The sequence below is a fragment of the Lipophrys pholis genome (genome assembly GCF_963383615.2).
Source record: "Lipophrys pholis genome assembly, chromosome: 17".
NCBI lineage: Eukaryota > Metazoa > Chordata > Actinopteri > Blenniiformes > Blenniidae > Lipophrys > Lipophrys pholis.
The window spans coordinates 23,496,035-23,517,934 of NC_137643.1; the positions used below are offsets into that span (position 1 = coordinate 23,496,035).

Below are 21,900 nucleotides of genomic sequence, written 5' to 3' on the forward strand. Positions count from 1 at the left end.
GGAAGAGGCTGAACATCGGATCATGACAACCGAGAAACAACTGGAAAAGGCTCAAACTGAACTGATAAGTGCAATAAAACGACTTGCATTCCTCGAAATGAAGACTGAGGACCTGGAAAACCGGAGCCGAAGGAACCCGACCGCTGATGGAGTTTATACAGACTATGTGACCGAGATGGCTGGGACTGGAGAACGCTAAATCCCCTATCCTGGAGAGAGTCCATCGCACCCTGGCTCCACCGAGACCAGACCAGAACAGAGCGGTCCTGATTCGGTTCCTACACTTTCAAGACCAGATTGTTTTCCGCTCCGCTAAACACTGTGGCTTCTTCCGGCACTCAATGAAGGCGGTCGCTTCTCTCTCCTCTCCTTTCCTCCCTTATCTTCCCTGCTTGCTGCTCCCGTCTTGTCTGTCCCATGTCAGAATCTAACAAGAGCCTCTCTTTACACTCCGATCCGAACCGAAACCATGGAATTGATCAGCTGCTCTATCAATGCAATCGACCAAACTTTCACGACTAGACGATTGGGCAAGGGAGAGCCCGTACGTTTGCTGCGGATACATGTTGGACTCCTGGGGGAGCTGGAGGATCGTGTGTCTGTCAATTCTTTCCATGGAGGACGTGGAAGACCTCTACATAATTGGATTCATGATAACAGGTATGCTGCTGATTGGAGCTGGTGGCTTACTGATCTATCTCAAAGTGGAGAAGACGCAGGCAGCTGTATTGGGAAGTCTGCCGATCGTCACTGAGGGACTGTGCAGGGCTTTGACAGCTCAGACTCGTGATAAACGAACTCAAAAGTATGCAAGACGCAACTCTTGAACGTTTATGCAGAATGGAAATCAACTTGGAGAATTGCAGAGCTCGGCTGGAATGCTAAAAAAATGACCACCGATTTGGAGCAGCATGGAGACCAGAGACACTCGAGGACGAGAGAAAGTCGAAGTCGTCCTGACCGAAGACAAATCTTATCTACATTCAGATTCCCTCAGACGTCCAGACGCCGAAGGCTGGATTGTTTTCCTATTTCTCCTGGATGTGTTTGTTAAAACGGAGGCTCTGTCCTCTGTTATCTCCTCACACCCGCCCCACTGGCAACTTGTCTCTGACCAGGACTATCAAGGCCGTCTCACAACACCAGACGCTGGACTGACACCGCAGAGATAAGCAACCAGGACTGCTTCACCGCCTCCGTTGGTCCCCTCCTCCCTCCTCCCTCCCACGCAGAGGCAGCTGGGGGAGGTGAGCTGCACGCCTACGAGAGGCTGCGCCCCCCCCCTTCCCCAGTGGCGGGCTGCAACACCCCCCCCCCCCATGCCCACATGTGCTTTGTCTTGAACATATGTTGTGTTACGGTCTCCGGACCTCAGTTCAGTTGTTTTCTGTGTGCTGTGTCAGTGTGGGAGTTAGTCGGCCAGCACTTGTCAATCAGTTAAGTGTGTGTCTTAATTGTTTGTTCTCCTGGAGGGAATCCCCAGAGGACCACGCATCCAGCCCGTCCCTCCTCTACTGCTGCTCAGTGTTTCCCTGCTTGTTGGTTGGCCGGCCCCCTCGCTGTCATCATCGCTTCCGGCCAATCACCTCTTCACAACGCTCATCTCAACCCTTTAAAAGCTGCATAGAGTCAATAGCAAGGGCGCCTGTGATTTAATCTGAGCAGTCCGCCTCGTGCCGTGTGGGTTTTTCTCCTGTTTCGTTATTGAATCATATTTAACAATCTTTGGGCTGTGGGACTTCGCTTTGTCACACACTTGTAGATTGATTGTAAATATTTAGTATCTAGATATTTATCTAGTTTATGGGTGGCGGTTTGAGTAATGTTTTGTTTGCCAGGTAAGTCCTAGAGTAGCCAGGCAGATTTGCTTTCATTTAATTAAGGTGCTGGAAGGCCACCCAGAATAATTAGTTAGTTGGGCGGGGGCGTTATTGGGTTGGTGACAGGGCAGAGTTTTGTTTTAATTGTTTTTTTGGTTTGCCGTCACCCGCAGCCCTTCCCTTCAATTGTTATCCTTTAAAGGTGATTTACCGCCGAGGCTCCCCTTCCTGAAGCCAGATTTCTGGGTAGTGTTGGAGCCTGCGAGCGTGTTTTTCTGTTCCGTGCCGCTTTCTGACAAAAGCGTGGGTTGTATTGTTTCTTTATATTGTATATGAATAAACGGCTGCGTGCCTTATTCACTTTACGTTCTTTGTTTGGTTTTATGTTGCTTCCCTTACCCCTAGACATACACTGGGTTGTAACGGTTGTAATCTGTGTCGATGCTTTAAATGTGCTTGAGGTGGTTTTTTTCCGAATCACACACTGTACTCCCTCAGAGCACCGTTTGAAATCTGCGTTTTTTTCTCTTCTACTCGCCTCTCGTCGTCTCTTTTTCCCCCCAAGCTTAAAAGGCAATTTCGTTGTACTTGTTGCAATGACAATAAAGTCGATTCTCATTCTGATTCTGATGTGACACATGAAGGAAACAAACTTTTCTTTGCCCAAGATCTCTCAGCTGAGACTGTCAAAACACCACAGCAACTTCAACACCGTCAGGAAAAAGTTCACTGATGAAGGAATGTTCCGAGGATTTCAGTTCAATCCGTGCCGCATGAGGATCTTCCACGACGGGAAAATACATCTTATTTGATCACCCCGGGAAGCGGAGGATTTCCATCAATGACTTGAGAGACAGAACTAATTAACACAATCGTGAGAACTGTTCACAATTCTTGTTAAAGATGATCAGTGGATGTTGACAGACTGACGGGTGAAGTCACTTTATGTAAATACTTGTTAATATGGACACTTATTGCCCTGTCTGTCGGTCGTCCCTATATTATATACCTCAGTTGCTGTGAAACTTTTTAAGTATTACCCCTATATTATGGTCCGGGCACTGACAGCGCATAGGACCCTATTGAAACTGTAGGGATTATTATTGTTATTATTATTATTATTATTATTGTTAGTTATTGTTATTATTATTATTATTGCTTGTCAGCCCAAACAGATGCATTTTTGAGGGCCTTAACCTAAATAACATTTTGTGAAACTTTGCACACTTGTCAGGCTCGGTGAAAATTTTGATAATTTGGGGGAGTTACACATGTGACTTGCAAATTGGCTCAACGGCGCCACCTGCAAAATTAAAAAAAAAGGCAGCCCCAGAATCCCATTTCACAGAGAGCTACGAAAATCGGCACACATATCTAACAGGCCAAGACAAGCAAAAAACTCTCATACGGCAATACAGAAAAATCAACAGGAATTAGGATTCTTGAAGGAAAATGGCAGATTTTGGTGAATTTTTCCGCAAATGTACAAATTTTCTAGAGCAAGCTCGTCCCAGGAGGAAACTCAGATCTACCGTAATTTCTGGACTATTGAGTGCACCTGAATATAAGCCGCACCCACCTATTTTAAAAAGAAAAAGAATTTTGTACATATATATATAGGATGCACTTGACTATAAGTTGCAGGTGTCCACGTTGTAACCGGGCATCAATTTCACAGTGGGATTGGGGGTCTTTTTTCTTATTTTTAAGAAAAAAGTAATTTTAACTGGCCGTCTCAGAGAGAACCAGGTGGGGCAGTCCCGATGACCATCTCCGATTTTCTTGAAACTGGCACACGGAGAGGTCCAACCCTTAAACCATGAAAACTGCAGACCGAAGTCTCCTGCCTTAAATTGTCTTTGTGTGAGAAGCGATTGGATCTGAGCCAAAAACCGAGCGTTTCGGCGCTAAAATCACACTTTTACACACCTATCTTCAAAAACATGCCTTTAAATCACATCAATATTGAAATAATGGTCATTGTAGTGACGTCTGGACTCCAAATTAAAGAAATAATGAATTTCTAATATATTGTGAAATTTCATAGAAACTTGGCATGGTGCCAAAAATTTTGAATTTCGCAATAGCTTATTTCCATTTTTAGAAAATGATGTCATATTACAAGTGACATATCTCCCATGATGTAAATTAAATTTTTGTGTTTTCTATTCACAACACTGAAGACACACCGGAATAACACAAAAAGTTTGAGAAAATGGTGGGATTTTCTGATTTTCAAATTTCTTTTTTCTGAACGCGGCAACATTTGGTAAAATTCAGACCTAATTAATTCACATGTTCCAAGTTAAATTTTGGCTTTTTTTCACAAAACACTATAGGAATGTAAGCAGCTTCCATGTTGAAATGGAAAAATAAACCGGGCTGTCTCAGAGAGAAGCAGGCCGAATTGCGAAACATTTTCCCAATGACCGACTCCGATTTCCCTCAAACTTTCCAGATATGTTGTCTTGAGCAATAAAACTGGTTCTGGGGTATTGGTTGTGTTCTTCTTTGCTTTTTCTCAATGTTTGAGCACTCTGAAAAGTCGACCTTTTTTGACATGCCAGAGTATCTAACAAAGAAATATGAAGGAAAACGAATCAACCTTGAAAAACTCCCATGATGTAGATCTGATTTCCCTGAATTCACCTCGGATTCATCAAAACACTATTTGACTTGTGTTTTCAAGGCTCAAACTTGTGGGATTTCCATTTACGATTGAATAAACTTTAATTTTCGGGAGAATGTAGCGGCGCGAGGTTCGGCCATTTCTCACCAGGGGGCGACGGGTGCAAGTACAACTTTCACAAGAAAACATTCCACTAAACCTAAATATACAATTATACTTATCAAAGCTTTTGCAATGAAAACATTTATTTCAACAAATAGTATTGACCTAGGTGTGTCAAAAGAAAAATAGCAAACATTTTATGCGAGCCTGGAATTCTGTGCGGGTCGTGGTAAACAACGTCACCACGTGCAGACATGGCAGAAGACAAGGTAAATCTTGAATTACAGAACTTTCCACCGTCTGCAATGGAAGAAGAATGTGCATTTGGTGAAACTACAGGGGAGTGCACCATCGCATCATCTCGTCTGGAGGACGTCTCGGGTCATCTGGCTTTGCTAAAGCTTCCTACAGAGAGTCTATCAGAATGTCAACTCAGTCTTAGAACAGGTATGTCCATCATTCGATCATTGTCATCAGTCTTGTGATCAAAATATGCACCAAATTCATACAAATTAGTCAAATTACAAGTCATTGGTGACAAATATATTATAGTATTTAGGCTAAGTAGTAGTCAATGCACTAGTAAATGTAACGGACATACTGAAAAAAATTATTTGATTATATATATATATATATATATATATATATATATATATATACCTTGTTTTACTGTGTAAATAGTATACTATTCTTATACATACGAAATTCGTCAAAAAAAAATTCTCAACCAACTGATTAACAACCATTTAATCAAGATTGACTGAAAGCATATTTCAGGCCCAGGTTTTATGAAGGGCCATGGTATCTATACTGCAATTTTTCAAAATCTATCGCTCTTTAGTATGATTTTCACAACTGATCCCTCTGACTAGGGGTCGTCGTCTGATTAATTTGCACTTTCAAATTTTGATCAATAAATATTGTTTCAATGTTGAATTCAGGCCAAGCGGTAGCTGGAAGGGCCCTTGATCCAGAAGAGACGTGGGTTTGTCAGTACCACCGAGAGCAACTGGGGGTGAGGTGGAGGAACTTTTCCCACAGTGTCCAGGCCACCAAGGTTCAGGAGGATCTGCCCACCGCCTCGACTATCAGATGTACCTCCAACTTCAAGTAATGAATCCTGATCAACAGCCTCCACCTCTTTGTGCCGGTGAGCATGTACAGTTCACATGGTACAGTTCCCATGGTTCAGTATTGCTTTGCCATCGATTATAGAATAGAATACAATAGAATACAATAGAATAGAATAGAATTTATTTATATAGCACCTTTCCCAGACATGAGTCACAAGGTGCTTAACAGCACTAAAAACGGAAAAAATTTAATTAAAAATTAAAAATTTACTCCGTCAAGGAGACAAGTATAGTTTAACCATGACAATAGATCTCAAAAGCTGCATTGTACTGATGTGACGCTTTCCACTCCAGTGAACGTTTTTATCAACCTACTGGTTGGTAGTCTGTGGGAAATCTGAAGATAAGGTGTCTAGAAGGCTTTCTGGTTTCCAATTCTCATGAAAGGATTTACTTATTACAGAGTTACGGAGTTATTCTCTGGCTGTATAATTGTTCAAACTTTTTGGGGTAAAACTAGTGTGGAGAAATTACGTTTGGAACAAAGGCATTCACGACATGGCACTTTAAAAAAAAACTTTGTACTAATGTGTATAAAAGCCGTGATGACTGCACATGGTTTTGTTCTGTGGGTTACTGAGAGTTTCCCAAATATAGTATGTTTCTTCAAGTGTGTCCTTCTTGGTGGCATGGTATTCCCTATAATTTTGACAAACAGCACTTATCCTATTTTTTGTTTTGGATAGAGCAAGACTGAAAATTGTTTGTTTGACATTTTCTGTGTTGGGCTGCATACTAGACAGTGTATTCAGAACTGATATATATCATCCTATTTTTGTTTAGCATTTTTTTTCTTTTTAAAGAAAGTGACCCTTTTGCATACAATTTCATAATATTATATCTGCATTTGGATTAGCAATACATCTACCATGCATGATATGAAACACCGTAGTTGTTTGTAGAATTCTAAATGTTTTACCATTGCGGTTGCAAAATTCACGTACAGGATATCAGATGTACAGTGTAGCGTCTGATAATAAAACATTTCAAGGGTTTTTCATTTGTCATGTACAAATTAATTTCTGTATTTCTGATTTCTATAGCCTAGTACCCAAATCAGAATGTTACACATCGCTTATTGTAGTGCATCTTCCAAAAATATGGACAAATTTCGATTTAGAATTCCACATGAAAAACTGACCCGATGTCTGCACTAGGAACTGAAAATTTGTTTTTTGTTTTATCATATATTCCCATGGCCATAGATTTTTGCATGTTTTCATGTATCCTGCACACATATTGTGAAAAACTTTTAAATTTGGCTGTTATGATGCCTTGCTCATGGGTCCACTTATGACAGTTCCTGGCACGTCGAGGTTTAAAATCAACAATTTAGATTTCTAAAAACGCAGACATCACACTAATCCACTAATTTTGCATTAGAGGCATGCATGTCGCTCATATTCCCACAATCTTACACAAACAGTCAATATAAGACCTTTACCATGTGAAATATCATGAGGGATATTGACTGTAAGTCTGTATGCAGGCGAGAAAAGGCCCAAAACCCAAACATCATAATAACGGTGATATATTACATAGCCGATGGATTTTTGAACTTCATTGTAAAACTTTCACATTTCCATAGAGTTTTAGGTGAAAAAAGTTCTTTGTACAGTGTTACGATCTCATCGAGGCGAGACCGATTCGCGCCATTTTTGCTGCGTTGAGGTAAAAACGCAATACTTCGCAGATTTCCCAAAATGTTAATGCTGTGGAGGCTGGGAAAGACGAGACGGACGAAGGAGTGGAGTCGGCTTTCTTTATTGCCTCCAGCCACATGACAGTTCACCTGTCAAACATTTCCCCCTGTGCGTCACCCCGCACTTCCTCTTTTGACACCTCCCCCGTCACCGACACCCCCCCGCACGTCACCGACACACCCGGGTGTGTTACAAACACCCCCGTTTTTCTATTTCAACATGGAAGCTGCTTACATTCCTATAGGGTTTTATGAAAAAAGCCAAAATTGAACTTGGAACATGTGAATTAATTAGGTCCGAATTTGACCAAATTTTGCCGGGTTCAGAAAGAAAGATTGAAAAATTGAAAATTCTGTAACAAGCTAAAATCAGAAAATAAAATCTACATCATTGGAGATATGTCACTTGTAAATATGACATCATTTTCCAACAATGGAAATATTGCGAAATTCACAATTGATGGAGCTCTGTGAAAAGTGAACAAAACGGGGTTGAAGAGCAAAAGTTATCAAAAGCTGTCTTTTAGGGCGTGGCCGTGACCGCGACGCAGTTTGCTTCGCCGCGAAACAGGAAGTGCAGTGTAAGTCGGCGGAACGTGGTCAGATCAGCCTGAAATTTGACACGTTGCATCAGAGTCCGGGCGCCGATCACGATATGATGACTCTCCGTCGTAACGCCATTTGAGGGCATGGCTTTGACAACCTTCGCCATGGAACAGGAAGTGCAATGTAAATAGACTGAACGTGATCAGATTGACCTCAAACTTGACACACTGCATGAGTCCAACCCTCACCACAGTCATACAACAATTACCACCATCAGCCGTAGCCCCATCTGCTGGAAACAGGAAGTGGGGTGCTCAGAACCGGCTCTATTGATATTGATTTTTCTTTCCCTCGTTTGGAGATCGACTTTATTTTTCCTACAAACTCCCAAGTAAACAGGCATGCAATGGGATGTAGTGATTTAAACTTTGCCCAGACTTTTTGTTTGTTTATTGGTGAAAATTATTTTAGTTTTAATAAGGTAGGACATTATCTAAATTAGTTTGTTAAAATACCGTAAGACATTATCTGTTCACTTTTATTATGATTTTCCGTGTGATATTGTTTGATGTAAATTGATTATTTTACGGGGTTAAAGGTCCACAAACAATCACATATACTCACAATCAATTGCTACCGTTGTTTCCTTGTGCGTTCAGTTATTTGAACTTAACCAAAACTAATATTATTCTGATAATTTACTGAGTTGCTCTTCTAAAAAATTAAAAAATACCAAAGAGCTCGAAATGACTTTTAAAAAATATAAAATCTATGAATAAACTAATACTACAGATAAAATTCAATAAGAGTGAGCAGTTTGGGGTGATGTGAAAACCACCTAGAGGAGGCGGGGCTTAGAAGCAATCTCACCAATTACTGTTTAACACCAGAGCGACCGACATGAAATTAAACCAATCAGTGTGTTTGACGTCCGAGTCGCTGTTTGAATCGGCCCGAGCTCTGTGATTGGCTTAAAGTCAGTTTGGGTTTGTTCTCTGGTGTTTCTACAAGATGCTGCTGAAGACGGCGAGCAGTGAGTCTCTGTCACGTCTCTTCTAATTTACATATTTGAAAAGGAGAAATTTGGCCGAAAAGCTGCAGGTCAGGTTCAACTTTCTCCATCATTAGTTCTTTTTAAATGCACGCAAACAAAATGTGTTCAGATTTTAGCAAATCTAATCTCCGATCAAATTTAGGATCTTAAAAAAAAAGCAGTTTATTTTGCTTTCAATGAAGTTAACGTTGGCGGAAATCAAATAATAATGAAGAGCCTCACCTAAGAAATTCATCACCAGCCGCCACTGGCGTCCTTTATCATGGATGTTACTCATATTGGTCTTAGAACCCCTGGCTATGACAATTAATCCAAATTAATGAACATATACATAAAATAGCTTTATACGCTGATGATGTTATCTTTTTTTTGACAAATCTGGCTGTTAGTATCTAGATTTGATGCAAACAGGTTGATATGTTTGGCCGATTCCCTGGATATACTATTAACTCTTCAAAATCTTCCACACTCTTCATGAATGAGGAAGAAAGACGAAATGTGGGAACACAAACCCATTTATTAATGCAATTGATGAATTTACTTACCTTGGTATCAATTCGATTGACATTTGGTATAAAGTGAATAAACATATTGAAGACACTCCACCCATCTCTTGTTTTGCCCCTATCTGGGGTAATATTGCATTTTAGTGCAGGAGAGGCAGATGGTGGCTTTAGAATCTGGACAGATGAAGGAGCATGAGGTCATGTGGTCCAGACCCTTTGAAAGGCGGCCTCTGATTGGTTCATAGGCCTCTAACTCATCCTGATGCGTTCAAATGCCGGGGCAGATGGGAGGAATTTGGACGTTTCTTTTCTTTTCAAAATGCTGAGGAAATATATATATATATATATATATATATATATATATATATATATATATATATATATATATGGAGAATATCTATGAACCTATGATCTAATTTTTCATTTCCAAAATGTTAACACGTTTGGATAACTGCACATCATTAATGCATTTCATTGAAGACTAAAATATTCTTTGCTGTGAAAATGCTGATTTTGATATAAGTATTGACGATCTTGCTCGTTCCCTCACCAATCTATGTGTGACTGTGACATTCTGAGGTTTTGGGACTGACCTATAGGAGGCCTACAAATAACAAATAGCATATAATATTCAATTAAAAACTAACACGGGTAATAGAAACTATTTCAGAGTTTACAGGTGTACAGGTTAGGGGAGTAAGCAGGGATGGAAGCAATGTAAAACTACAGGGGGCATGAACAAGTACATGTAGTGAGGCGAGGAGTGAGGTGTGGAGTGAGGTGAGTCAGGTACATGTGAAAACCATTACCTGGCTAGATGCGTCAAACATCAATATATTACTGTTAAGAAGCAAAATCTATTTGTAACAATGTAGTATTCAGTAGTCCAGAATACTTTTGACTGCACCATTTAAGGTCCATCCCTTTTTTAGTTTTTTACATACCCCCCCTCCCCATGTGTATGGAAACAATTATTGGATTTTCTTGAACAACGGGGTGTTTTAAGACGTGTTGCCATGTGTTAAAGTGTTAAAATAAAGAAAAGCGGCTCGTGTTTTCATTTCAAAACTCCATGTTTTTAATGTATTTCACAGCCTGAACGCAGAAACGACTGGAAGCTCAGCTGTAATAAATACATCTTCAACCAAACTTTTCCTTCTTCTACAGCAGAACAAGTCGATTCTCCAGCTAAACGAGGAGAAATGTCTTGATCTCCCCTGAAACATTATCAGATATTACAGAGAAGAAGAGTGAAAGCCCTCGTAATCCACCACCACTTCTGTTTCGGGCTAAAATCACACCCTACCTCAGTGGAGCTGCTCATTTTGAGGCAGATAACAACCAACCACCTCCAACCCAAAGCAGAAATTTCCCTGCTTAATCACCTGACTGGACGGCTTCTTTCACTCAAACAGGAAGTTTATCTGAGGCCAGTTTTCTCCTGTGACGGTCTCTGGTCCTCGGTTCCAGGCCTGGAGGGCCGGTGTCCTGCACGTTTTTGGTTTCTCCCAGTTGAAACGCACCCGAACGCAATCAGGGCCTCGTTACTCTGCTTTTTTTTTTTTTACAAGCTTGATATCAACATCAGATTTGAGGTGTGCTGAAGCTGGGAGAGCTAAACCCTGCAGGACACCGGACCTCCAGGCCCGGGATTGAGGACACCCTTATCTACAACCATCAGCTTCACCAGTGTTCTGACCCAAACGCGTCTCGGTGACACCAACCAGCACCATCAAACTCAGAAACAAGGCCAATCAGAGATTTCTGACGTCCGCCAAAGGTTGACCTGGACTCAGGAAAAAAAAATAAAGTTTCCAGATCGCCTCCAAATTTTAATGGAATCTTTCATGGTCTAATATCTCTGTGGTGAAAGATTTGACAATATCTGTGCAATAGTTTTGACGTAATCTCTCTAACAAACATACAAACAAATGTAAGCCGATGATTTCATTACATCCGCCAAGGACGTAAATATCGAGAAATCCAGCCGATTATCAAGTTCAATCTCTGGAAGTGTATCGATTTGACTTCCACCGTGTTCTTTTTCAAACAAATTTATACCTGGACTGTCCTGACCCCCCCAAACCCCTCAACCGTGCTGGAGGAGGAACTCACCTTCATCTGGATCTGACTGAGTGGAGACGAGCAGGAAGCTCAACAGGAAGAAACTCAGTTTGAGTGAAGAATTCTTCATCTTCACCCTGATAGCAGACAGATTTGGGTAGAAGTGAGAGGATGAAGAAGAGAAAATAGACATTAGAACTGAGGGAGACTCCGTTTATCAGCTGAGCTCATTCGGGCTCCGTTTCCACGTAGCAATGCTCCGCTCTACTGCATGTTAGCATGTAGCCTCGCTACTGTGTGAGCACTGAAGCTTGTTAGCATGTAGCATGTAGCCTTACTACTGTGTCAGCCCCAAAGCTTGTTAGCATGTAGCCTCGCTACTGTGTGAGCCCTGAAGCTTGTTAGCATGTAGCCTCACTACTGTGTCAGCCCTGAAGTTTGTTAGCATGTAGCCTTGCTACTGTCAACCCCGAAGCTCGTTAGCATGTAGCCTCGCTACTGTGTCAGCCCTGAAGCTTGTTAGCATGTAGCATGTAGCCTCACTACTGTGTCAGTACCGAAGTTCGTTAGCATGTAGCCTCGCTACTGTGTAAGCCCTGAAGCCTGTTAGCATGTAGCATGTAGCCTCACTACTGTGTAAGCCCTGAAGCCTGTTAGCATGTAGCATGTAGCCTCACTACTGTGTAAGCCCTGAAGCTTGTTAGCATGTAGCCTCACTACTGTGTCAGCCCCGAAGCTCGTTAACATGTAGCCTCGCTACTGTGTTAGCCCGAATAGTGTTGCCAACTCCCTGAAAATAAAATAAGGAGCTCCTCACTGGCAGGCCGGCCGACCCGATTGCGTTCACTTTTTGTAACAATCTGACTTAAACCTGAACTTTAGGAGATACAAATTATTTAGCAATTAATTTTTATTGCAAAAATACCAAAATTAACCGAATAAAATCTGTATTTTTCCAAAATAGAAACCTGTCTTGCTTCATAGAATAAAAATACATATTTCTTTAACAGAACTCCATCCGGCTTAAATTACAATAGAATCACAACAATCTAATTGTGCTACTCTAACTAAATGTTTTTATATTTCCCCCCAAAAAATGTCATACACAGCTCTGGAAAAACTTCAGAGACCACTGCAAAATTATCGGTTTCTCTGATTTTACTACTTTTAGGTATGTGTTTGAGTAAAATTAAGATTTTGGTTTCATTCTATAAACTACTGACAACATTTCTCCCAAATTCCAAATAAAAAAATTGTCATTTAGAGCATTTATTTGCAGAAAATGACAAATGGTCAAAATAACAAAAAAGATGCAATGTTTTCAGACCTCAAACAATACGACGAAAACAAGATCATATTCAGTTTAAAACAAAACACAATACTAATGTTTAACTTAGGAAGAGTTCAGAAATCAATACTTGGTGGAATAACCCTGATTTTTAATCCCAGCTGTCATGCGTCTTGGCAGGCTCTCCACCAGTCTTTCACACGGGTCTTGGGGGACTTTATTCCACTGCTGGTGCAAGAATTCAAGTTTACAGGAGATATTTGCTGTATATAGTGACTTTGGCAGTTTTTTGTTTTTAATTGAGTCGTTATACATTCGTAGCAGTAAAGGGGCCACGTCAGTTGCATATGCCTTATAGAACTCGATACCAAGGCCATCGTAGCCAGCTGCCTCCACATTTGGGAACTCTTTTATTGCTGTGAGTACTTCCTGTAGTAAAATGTCTGAGTTAAGCTCATTCTGTGCATTTTGAAACTAGTTTGGGGAGCTGAAGAGATTGCAGGAATTGAAGAATATCTTCTTCCTTTGTAAGAGTTTGGGATGTATATAAACTTGCTTAGAAATAATACTGTTATATTCTTGTTTTAGTTTTATAATGTTCTTAAGTACAGGTGGAGGAGGAGATTCTCTATACAGTTTGTCCAGCGAGGTAAGATGTTGTTCTATTTCCACCAGCTTGTGTCTCGTTGCTTTTTTTTGTGCAGCTTCATATGATATTTTACGAACCCTCTCAGTACCACTTTGAAGGCTTTCCACAGAGTTGAATCTGAGACGTCCCCTGTGTCATTGAAAGCCACATATTCCTTGATAAAGACGGAGCATTTCTTGCGAAACATATCAAGTAGGTTGGGATTAAATTGCCAGTGGTAGTGAGCCTTCTTCCATCCTGCATTCAAGCCGATAGTAACAGGACTGTGATCGGAGATCAAGATATTGTGATATTTTGATGAAGGGATTGCTCACAGTAGTTCAGAATCAATTAGAAAATAATCAATTCTTGTATAGGTGTTGTGAAATGGGGGGAAAAAAAGAAGTATTCTTTCTCGGTGGGATGTTGTAATCTCCAGACATCGATGAGGTTAAGCGACTTCATCAGACTGTTCAGCACAACTGTGGACTCGGAGAGGTCGGCGGGGCGAGGGGGAGGATCTGTCCACAAATGTGTCTAAGACGCAGTTAAAATCCCCCCCCCCCCCCCCACTGTCAGAGTGGTTGTTGATAGATTAGGAATAAGATGAAACACACCCCGGAAAAAGGCTGGATTATCAGAGTTCGGTGCGGTGTGTTTAACGGGGTGACCTGGTGCGTTAAAATGGCGCCCGTCACAATTATGAATCGGCTGTAAGGATCGGTTTTGGTGTTTTTGTGTTGAAAAGGAATATTTTTTTAATCAGTATGGCGACACCACGTGCTTCAGCTGAAAAAAGTGGCCTTATAGGTTTGTCCTATCCAAGCACACTTCAATTTTCACAGCGTCTTTATGTTTATGTGTTTCTTGTACAAACATAATGTCACTATAAAGGTTCTGCAGATGAGAAGCTACTCGGGTTTGAATAACCCAGCCAAGAGAGCCAGACGTTCCAGGAAGTTAGATTAATAATGTTATTTCCATCAGCGCTGCCATCGGGACCGCTCATGACACCAATGTACGACAAAAATACTGGACACCATAATGTACAAACACATTGTTATGAGTACAGCGCATAAAACAAACGAATAAAAAGGATGATCTATTCCCTCCCGTACCCTCGTTCCCAAACAAAGGGGAGTGGACAAAAACCCCATTAATGTGGAACCGCTGAGCTGAAGACCTGCACATAGGTTCACTATGAGCTGGACACTAAACTTCAGCTCCACTTCACCCTACAGGGGTGAAACAATCCCTCGAACGCTTCAATCATTTGGAAATGTATTATTTAAAGTCCCGAGGCTGACGGCTTATAACAGGTGTTGGTTAGAACAAAGGTGATGGTGACAAACTGAGATCACCAGGTTATTTTTTTATTTATTTTTCTTTACTTTTTTTTATTTATTTGTTTTTTTGCCTCTATTGCACAAACGGTAAGTTACCTTAGCCTGTTGTGAATTAAGTTAAAACTGAGAATGCTGAAAATAAAACTCCCACGCAATATAACAATGATTTGTTTGACTAGTTTGTCAAACCTTGTGTTTAGAGAGCTTTTCATCCCTTTAATCGCCCACAAAAAAATTGGGCGACGTGGCATCTTCCTCCATCGGTGTTTCCACGGGGTCTTTTTTCCGGGTTAGCTGAGCTTGGGGCGCTCACGCTCGCCAGCTCAGTCGGTGGATTGTCGCCAGGTTTTCCCGCCACTTTTGGCTTTTGTTTCCTGTCCTTCACGATCATTAAGATATTTATACGTAATGTACCACTGTCAGCGACGTTAAAAAAGTAGGCGTTATATATCTAAATAAAGGCAGGGTGGTGGAGCCAAACAGAAACACAACCTACTCCATGCTCCGCCCACCTCCGTTCCACGATTCCGTTTGTCAAGGGACGGTTGGCAACCCTAGCCCCGAAGTTTGTCTGCTGAAAGTAACTAAAATGTTACTTGTAATACAACTTTGTTACTATTAAAACAAACAGTAAAGTAGCTACGTTACTTTTTAAGGGAGTAACTAGTAATCTGTACACAGATTACTTTTTTTCCGAGGTAACTGTGGCAACACTGCCCGGTAGCATGGAGCCTCACTGTGTGAGCCCGGAGCTCATTATGAAGCATGCCTTGCTCACTGACTCCACCTCATTAATCATCACTTCACCTTTAAAACATGATTGAGTCAATAAACCGAGTTTGATATCAACAGTTACTAACTACCCTAACCTAACCCGAACCCGAACACACACACACACACACACACACACACACACACACACACACACACACACACACACACACACACACACACACACACACACACACACACACACACACACACACACACACACAGTGTTCTAGAATCTACAAAAGTTTGATTTCAACGTGTCAGTCTCGTCTGGAATATTTGTTGGAGTGTGATTCCTTCACATGGTGGGGAAGTGACAGTAAATCGACTCTTCTCTTCGTGCGCTTTTCTTCCAGCTGCGCACCGAGGAGCGTTCACTTTGATTTATGAGGTTAAAACTCCTCACTTCTCCTTCCAACTGCTGCTGCGAAAAATCTCATTCCACTCGCTGCGACACGGTCTGTTGCGCGTCTTTTACATGGAACGCGGACTGTTACACGTGGAAACCCGGAGAGCAGCGCGAGGTCCGCGGGAGTTCCTTTGAGCTCGTGGCTCCGGTGAGAGAGCACCGAACCCAAGGTGAAGCAGCAACACAGACCGGTTCGGAACCGAGCCTCCAGGAGCCGCAAGCAGCACTGGGTGGACGCAGAGACGCACTGGTGAGGCGCGCGCGGTGTTATGCGCACCAGAGCGCATAACGCCGCGCGCAGAGAGGGATCGATGTGTGGAACTTGGTATGTGTGGACGTGCGCGCTTACCTCCGGATGGGACACGGGCACGCAGCTCTCCTCCTCGGCGCACTTGGCAGCTGTGACCCGATGCGAGCTCCACCTGCTCCAACTGGCTCCACCTGCGCTCCAGACCTGCAAGAAGCTGCGCAAAGCTGAAGAGGGTGGAGGAGGCGCGAACCGGAAGAACTTTCGCAGTAAAACCGCCTTCTCACGAGCTGTGGAGAGAAGACCTGACCGCTCCAACCACCCCCCAACTCCACCCACCTCCAGCATCAAACCATCCATCTTCTATTACGCTTAATCCTTTTCAGGGTCACGAGGCTGTGGAGCCCGTCCCACCTAACTATGGACAAGGAAAGTTACACCTGGACAGGTGAGGACAGGTTGACCTGGACACGTCTCCAGTCCCTCACAGGACAAACACTCAGAGACAGATGACCACATAACTTAACATTTACGTTCATCAGTTAACGTCTCATGTAAACTTCAATGAGATGTGAGAGAGCACCAACCACTGCTCCACCATGTAAGCCTCCAGCATCATACCAGACACCACCAGATCCACCCACGCCCAGCATCATACCAGACACCTCCAGCTCCACCCACGCCAAGCATCATACCAGACACCTCCAGCTCCATCCACGCCCAGCATCATACCAGGCACCTCCAGCTCCACCCACGCCCAGCATCATACCAGACACCTCCAGCTCCACCCACGTCCACCATCATACCAGACACCTCCAGCATCATCCACCTCCAGCTCCACCCACCTCCAGCTCCACCCATGTCCAGCATCATCCAGCTCCAGCATCATCCACCTCCAGCTCCACCGACTTCCAGCTTCATACCAGACACCTTCAGCGTCATCCACCTCCAGCTCCACCCACCTCCAGCTCCACTGACTTCCAGCTTCATACCAGACACCTCCAGCATCATCCAACTCCAGCTCCACCCATGTCCAGCATCATCCAGCTCCAGCATCATCCACCTCCAGCTCCACCGACGTCCAGCTTCATACCAGACACCTCCAGCATCATCCACCGACATCCAGCTTCATACCAGACACCTTCAGCGTCATCCACCTCCAGCTCCACCCACATCGGTTCCACTCCAACTTGCTGCTCAGAGATGTGAAATAATACAGGACAGATTTTTTCTGTGACATCTTGATTTGTTGTTGGTTTCTTGGTATTTTATTGGGGATTTCTTGGGTTATTTTTAGACTGACGCTGTGGAGACATTTAAAAGTCAGATCAAAGGAAATCAAACCTCTCACACACTGATGGTGAACCTCTCACACACTGATGGTGAACCTCTCACACACTGATGGTGAACCTCTCAATCGCTTTTTATTGAGCCTGCTGTTAAATCCCAGAAAAAAATGCCTTTAAACTGATAACTGGGCTTTGTAGAAAGCTGTAAACATTGCAGTGATAAAACCCTGCAGCTTCAGACTCAACTTTCTTTATTTGTGCATCACACTGATGCTTCTCCATAAGGTTTGTTTCTCTCTGGTGTTTCATTTTGAAGGGCCATCATGCAGACGTACTCCCGGTTACAGTCTCATGCTGCAGCTTGTTCCTGCCTGGTTCAGACCTGCTGCTGGGTGTTTCCCGTTTCCTGCATTCATGCATTCATGCAGCCTGCAGCCATTCATTTTGAGACCTGCTGGAACCATGCTGAGGCATCCTGGGATGGTGGGCGGGGGCGGCGCCCTCTGTCCTAGGTCCAACTGTCTCACTGTCCTACTATCCTAATATCAACTGTCTCTCTGTATACCAGCACGTTCTCTACAAAGTGTTTGATTGTGATTTTCTCTGACCTTTGCGAATCTAGTTTGGACTGGATCTGGACCTTTTGGCCTCTGAACCGTCTTGTTTCTGGACCCTCCGGTGGCTCAGACAGCGGGTCACTGATGTCTCTCTTGGAGTCTAACGTCATTCCTGTTTGAGAGTCTAACTTCCGACTGTTTCAGAGACTAACTTCCAGTGATGTGCAGTTAGGGTAGGCAGGGCCTACCCAAGGCTGAATTGAAATGAATGAAATTTTCATTTTGATTATTTAAGATAAGATATCCCTTTATTTATCTCGCATGTGAAGAAATTTGTAGTGGTACAGCAGGATAGTACAGAGAAAGAAGCACACATAGCAGGAACTAAAAAAAGCAGATAAAAATACAATATAATAGAAAAATATGCACACGGTGCTTATAAGTGTGGACATGTACAGAATATGGGGGTGGATGTATTTTACACAGTAAATACGTTCTTATAGATTTCTATTGTTATTGCACCACTTCTTGCCCAGTTGGAGTGGAGTGATATTGTCCGGTGGTGGTGTGCAGTGGTCTACTGGGAGCAGGCTTTGTTGAAGAGTCTGACTGCAGCAGGGAGGAAGGACCGGCGGTATCTCTCCTTCAGACACCGCGGGTGGCGAAGCCTGTCACTGAAGGAGCTGGCTTTTTTTGTTTTAAATATAATAAAATTATATCATTATAATTTATTTTTCAATTTCCGGTAGCCTACGGTACCTATAGCTTTGAAAGTGTCAGCATTTTGCGATTTTCATAGCCCAAATGACTTAACACCGCTATTTCCTGGTACGGCAGAAAGGCTGTACAATTCACTCACTCCTGGGGTTTCTTACTGTGAAGGCCACACCCCCTCCTGAAGGCCACACCCCTCCCGAAGGCCACACCCCCTCCTGAAGGCCACACCCCCTCCCGAAGGCCACACCCCCTCCTGAAGGCACAATGCTGCTCTGCCTTTGCCGGTCAAATCCAGTGTACGGATGTTTTTGCATGTGCAGTCAGTTCCCCAATATGAAAATCATTTACGTAAAAAGGCAGATCACTGCTCTGCCTTTGAACGTAACCATGCTATGCTAAATGTTATGTTAATTCCCAGTGCATTATTGAATTGACGCTGCGCTGCTGCTACGCTCTCTAGCTTGTTGGCGGGTTAACAGGCAGGACAACAGCGCTGGAGACGATAAAGACATTTTCACAACTTTCTTTTGAGGGAAAAACAGCTTTTAAAAGATGGGAGACCAACACCTGAGTGACCAGACCTTCTGCAAAGGAAAGGTCAGAAAATTGTTCGTACTTTCATGTCAATCTGGGTTTCAGACGCGCCACAAAAGTGGTTTCAGCACCGCAGAAAGCGCTGCTCTAAGAGTCGTTTTCATTTCCTCCGTGTTTCTGTTTCTAACATAATCAATGGATTATGTCATGAGATATATCTTGTGGGGAGAGTCTGCAGACTGCTATTGCTATTAAAGTTTCTTTAATGGTGTTTTACCATCTTGATTATGTTAGATTAACATATTGTAGAATCACGGTGCCGATCGCTGCAATGCATTATAGGAGTTGGGTTGGTGGCATTTCTAATGTCTTTATTTGGGGTTATATGAACCGTGTTAGTGTTGGTAATGATTGTGTCGAGTTGTTGTTTTTGTTGCCTAATTAGTGTAGTTAGTTAGTTGATCTAGTTTCGCTTCATATTTGGAAGTTGGCAACCAGGAGTGAAGAGGGTTTTGTGTGTCATGTCGCCCTGCCATGGTGTTCCTGTATCGTGCGTCAAAGTAAAAGGTGTCAGTTTCATTTGTGAGTCCTCTACACTCTACACCATTATTGTTGGTGTAGATTTTGGTGGTCAGCTTAAACAACCCAGGACCTACCCAACCCTGGCGATGACAGCACTTCTCTGCTAACTTAATGTGCGTTTCAGTCCTTCAGAGTCTAACTTCACACGTGTGGGTTTCAGAGTCCAATGTCAGACTTGTTTCAGCCTGACCTGCGGTCATGAACACGGAGTGAACTTCACTCCAAACAGCTGCGAGTCTCCTGCAAGACAAAACTCGGCAAATATGCAACATAGGGTCAAAGATTCTGCAGCAAGGCCGTAGCCAGGATTTTTTTTGGGGGGGGGGGAGGGGGCTGAACTCAACATGTGGTGTGCATTTTACATGCGGTGCGGATTACTGTATAAACAGTTTTCTTTATGAAAAGTACACCTAATTGTTCCTAAGTCAAACACATTACACGTTGGTTCTTTGCATAACTGCAGTAAGAGCCCCCCGTAGCCTCCGGCAGTCTCTGCATTACGTTATAGCGAAGGTGAAAGAATCTTTCCACCGTGGGAGCCGAGATAAAAACTTTGTGGATACGGTGGATCCGCACAGCGGTGCCGTGTAAACGGACCCCCCCAAAAGAGAAGAAAGTTCTGCAGGTATTCGTATTCGTTGTCGTGTAAACGGGCCCTCAGCCGCTCTTCACTGGAGCCCCATGCCCACACCTCATCTCTTTAGCAGTGGGTGTACTGCGCAGTATGAGGCTACAGTATGTACAAGTTGTGGATGGAAAGGTAACCAACAGTTCCGATTTTTTCATAACCCTCCCATTGGGGTACCTCGCACATTGGTATGATTCCATAAGGAGTGGCTGAACCACTGCAGTCTGCTGATTGGTAGTGACGACCGTTACTCTCAACAAGCCCACGATAATTAAATAGCTCATCTGCCGTGAACCCTCCCATTGTTGTTTATATATGCTGCTTTGCGCACACTGGTTGTTTTGTTTACTCCGTTTATTGTAATGTCGGCGCACGACACAGCCCCCTGCCCGCCAGACGAGCTGCAGATGCTCCCCACCAGAACAGTAGAGGAGGACATTCAGCTGTTTACAATGAGAAAGTTCCACTTGCTGTGTCAGAGATGGGACGGCCCAGTGATTACTATTGCACAATGACGTCCAGCAAGATCTTGGATAAGGGTCATTGGATCATTGCTGCAACTTCCACACAGTAGTGGGGGGCTCTGATTGAGCAACGGGGGGGGGGCTGAGAAAGGGCTTGGAGGATGCATTACCTTAAAAAACTACTTGATTTTGCTTGGGGGAGCAAAAAACTCTCTCTCTCTCCCTCTCTCTCTCTCTCTCTCTCTCTCGCTCTCCCTCTGTCTCTGTCTCTGTCTCTGTCTCTGTCTTAATGCTGCCCCCTGCTGGATCACAGCTTGTTTCACACTCAGAACATAATTTTTATTAAGATAAATCTTTTTTTGTCATTGTACAAATCACACCTCAGTCTGAAATTCACCCCTCATACACCGCGGTGCCAGCAAGACAAGAAAAAGTTCATCTGCATTTTATTCACACAATACACTACATTAAAACCGTCTGAATTCATCACACTCCCGGACTGTACCATCATAAATACTACAAGAATAAATAAGTGTATTGTATGAAACCTATTGAGATAAAAAATGTCCTTACTATATAGAGCAGTAAATGGGCAGTAACGTGGCTCAGTAGCACAAAAAGGGGCCAATTGTACATTAATTAAATCTATTGCTCTGTTAAAAATAAAACTGTCCCTGAGTCTGTGTGTGTGTGAGCTCAATGCCCTGAACCTCCTGCTAGAGGGCCCCTGGTTCAAACACCCCTTCCTGGTGAGTGTGGTCATTCAGGATGCTCTCCTGAGACAGTGGGTTCTGAAGAGGACCTCCAGGGAGGAGGACACACACACACACACACACACACACACACACACCACACACACACACACGCACACACGCACACACACA

General features: G+C 43.1%; 1 protein-coding gene across 1 annotated transcript in view; it reads right to left on the bottom strand.

Annotated features, from left to right (window-relative positions):
- Positions 1–16,450, bottom strand: part of col14a1b (collagen, type XIV, alpha 1b) — an 80,671-nt gene extending 64,221 nt beyond the window's left edge. Inside the window, 2 exon segments of the mRNA XM_080484456.1 lie at positions 11,608–11,693; positions 16,348–16,450. Of these exon segments, the coding sequence (XP_080340582.1) occupies positions 11,608–11,686 (79 nt within the window). The 5' untranslated portion in view covers positions 11,687–11,693; positions 16,348–16,450.
- Positions 16,451–21,900: the final 5,450 nt, after the last annotated feature.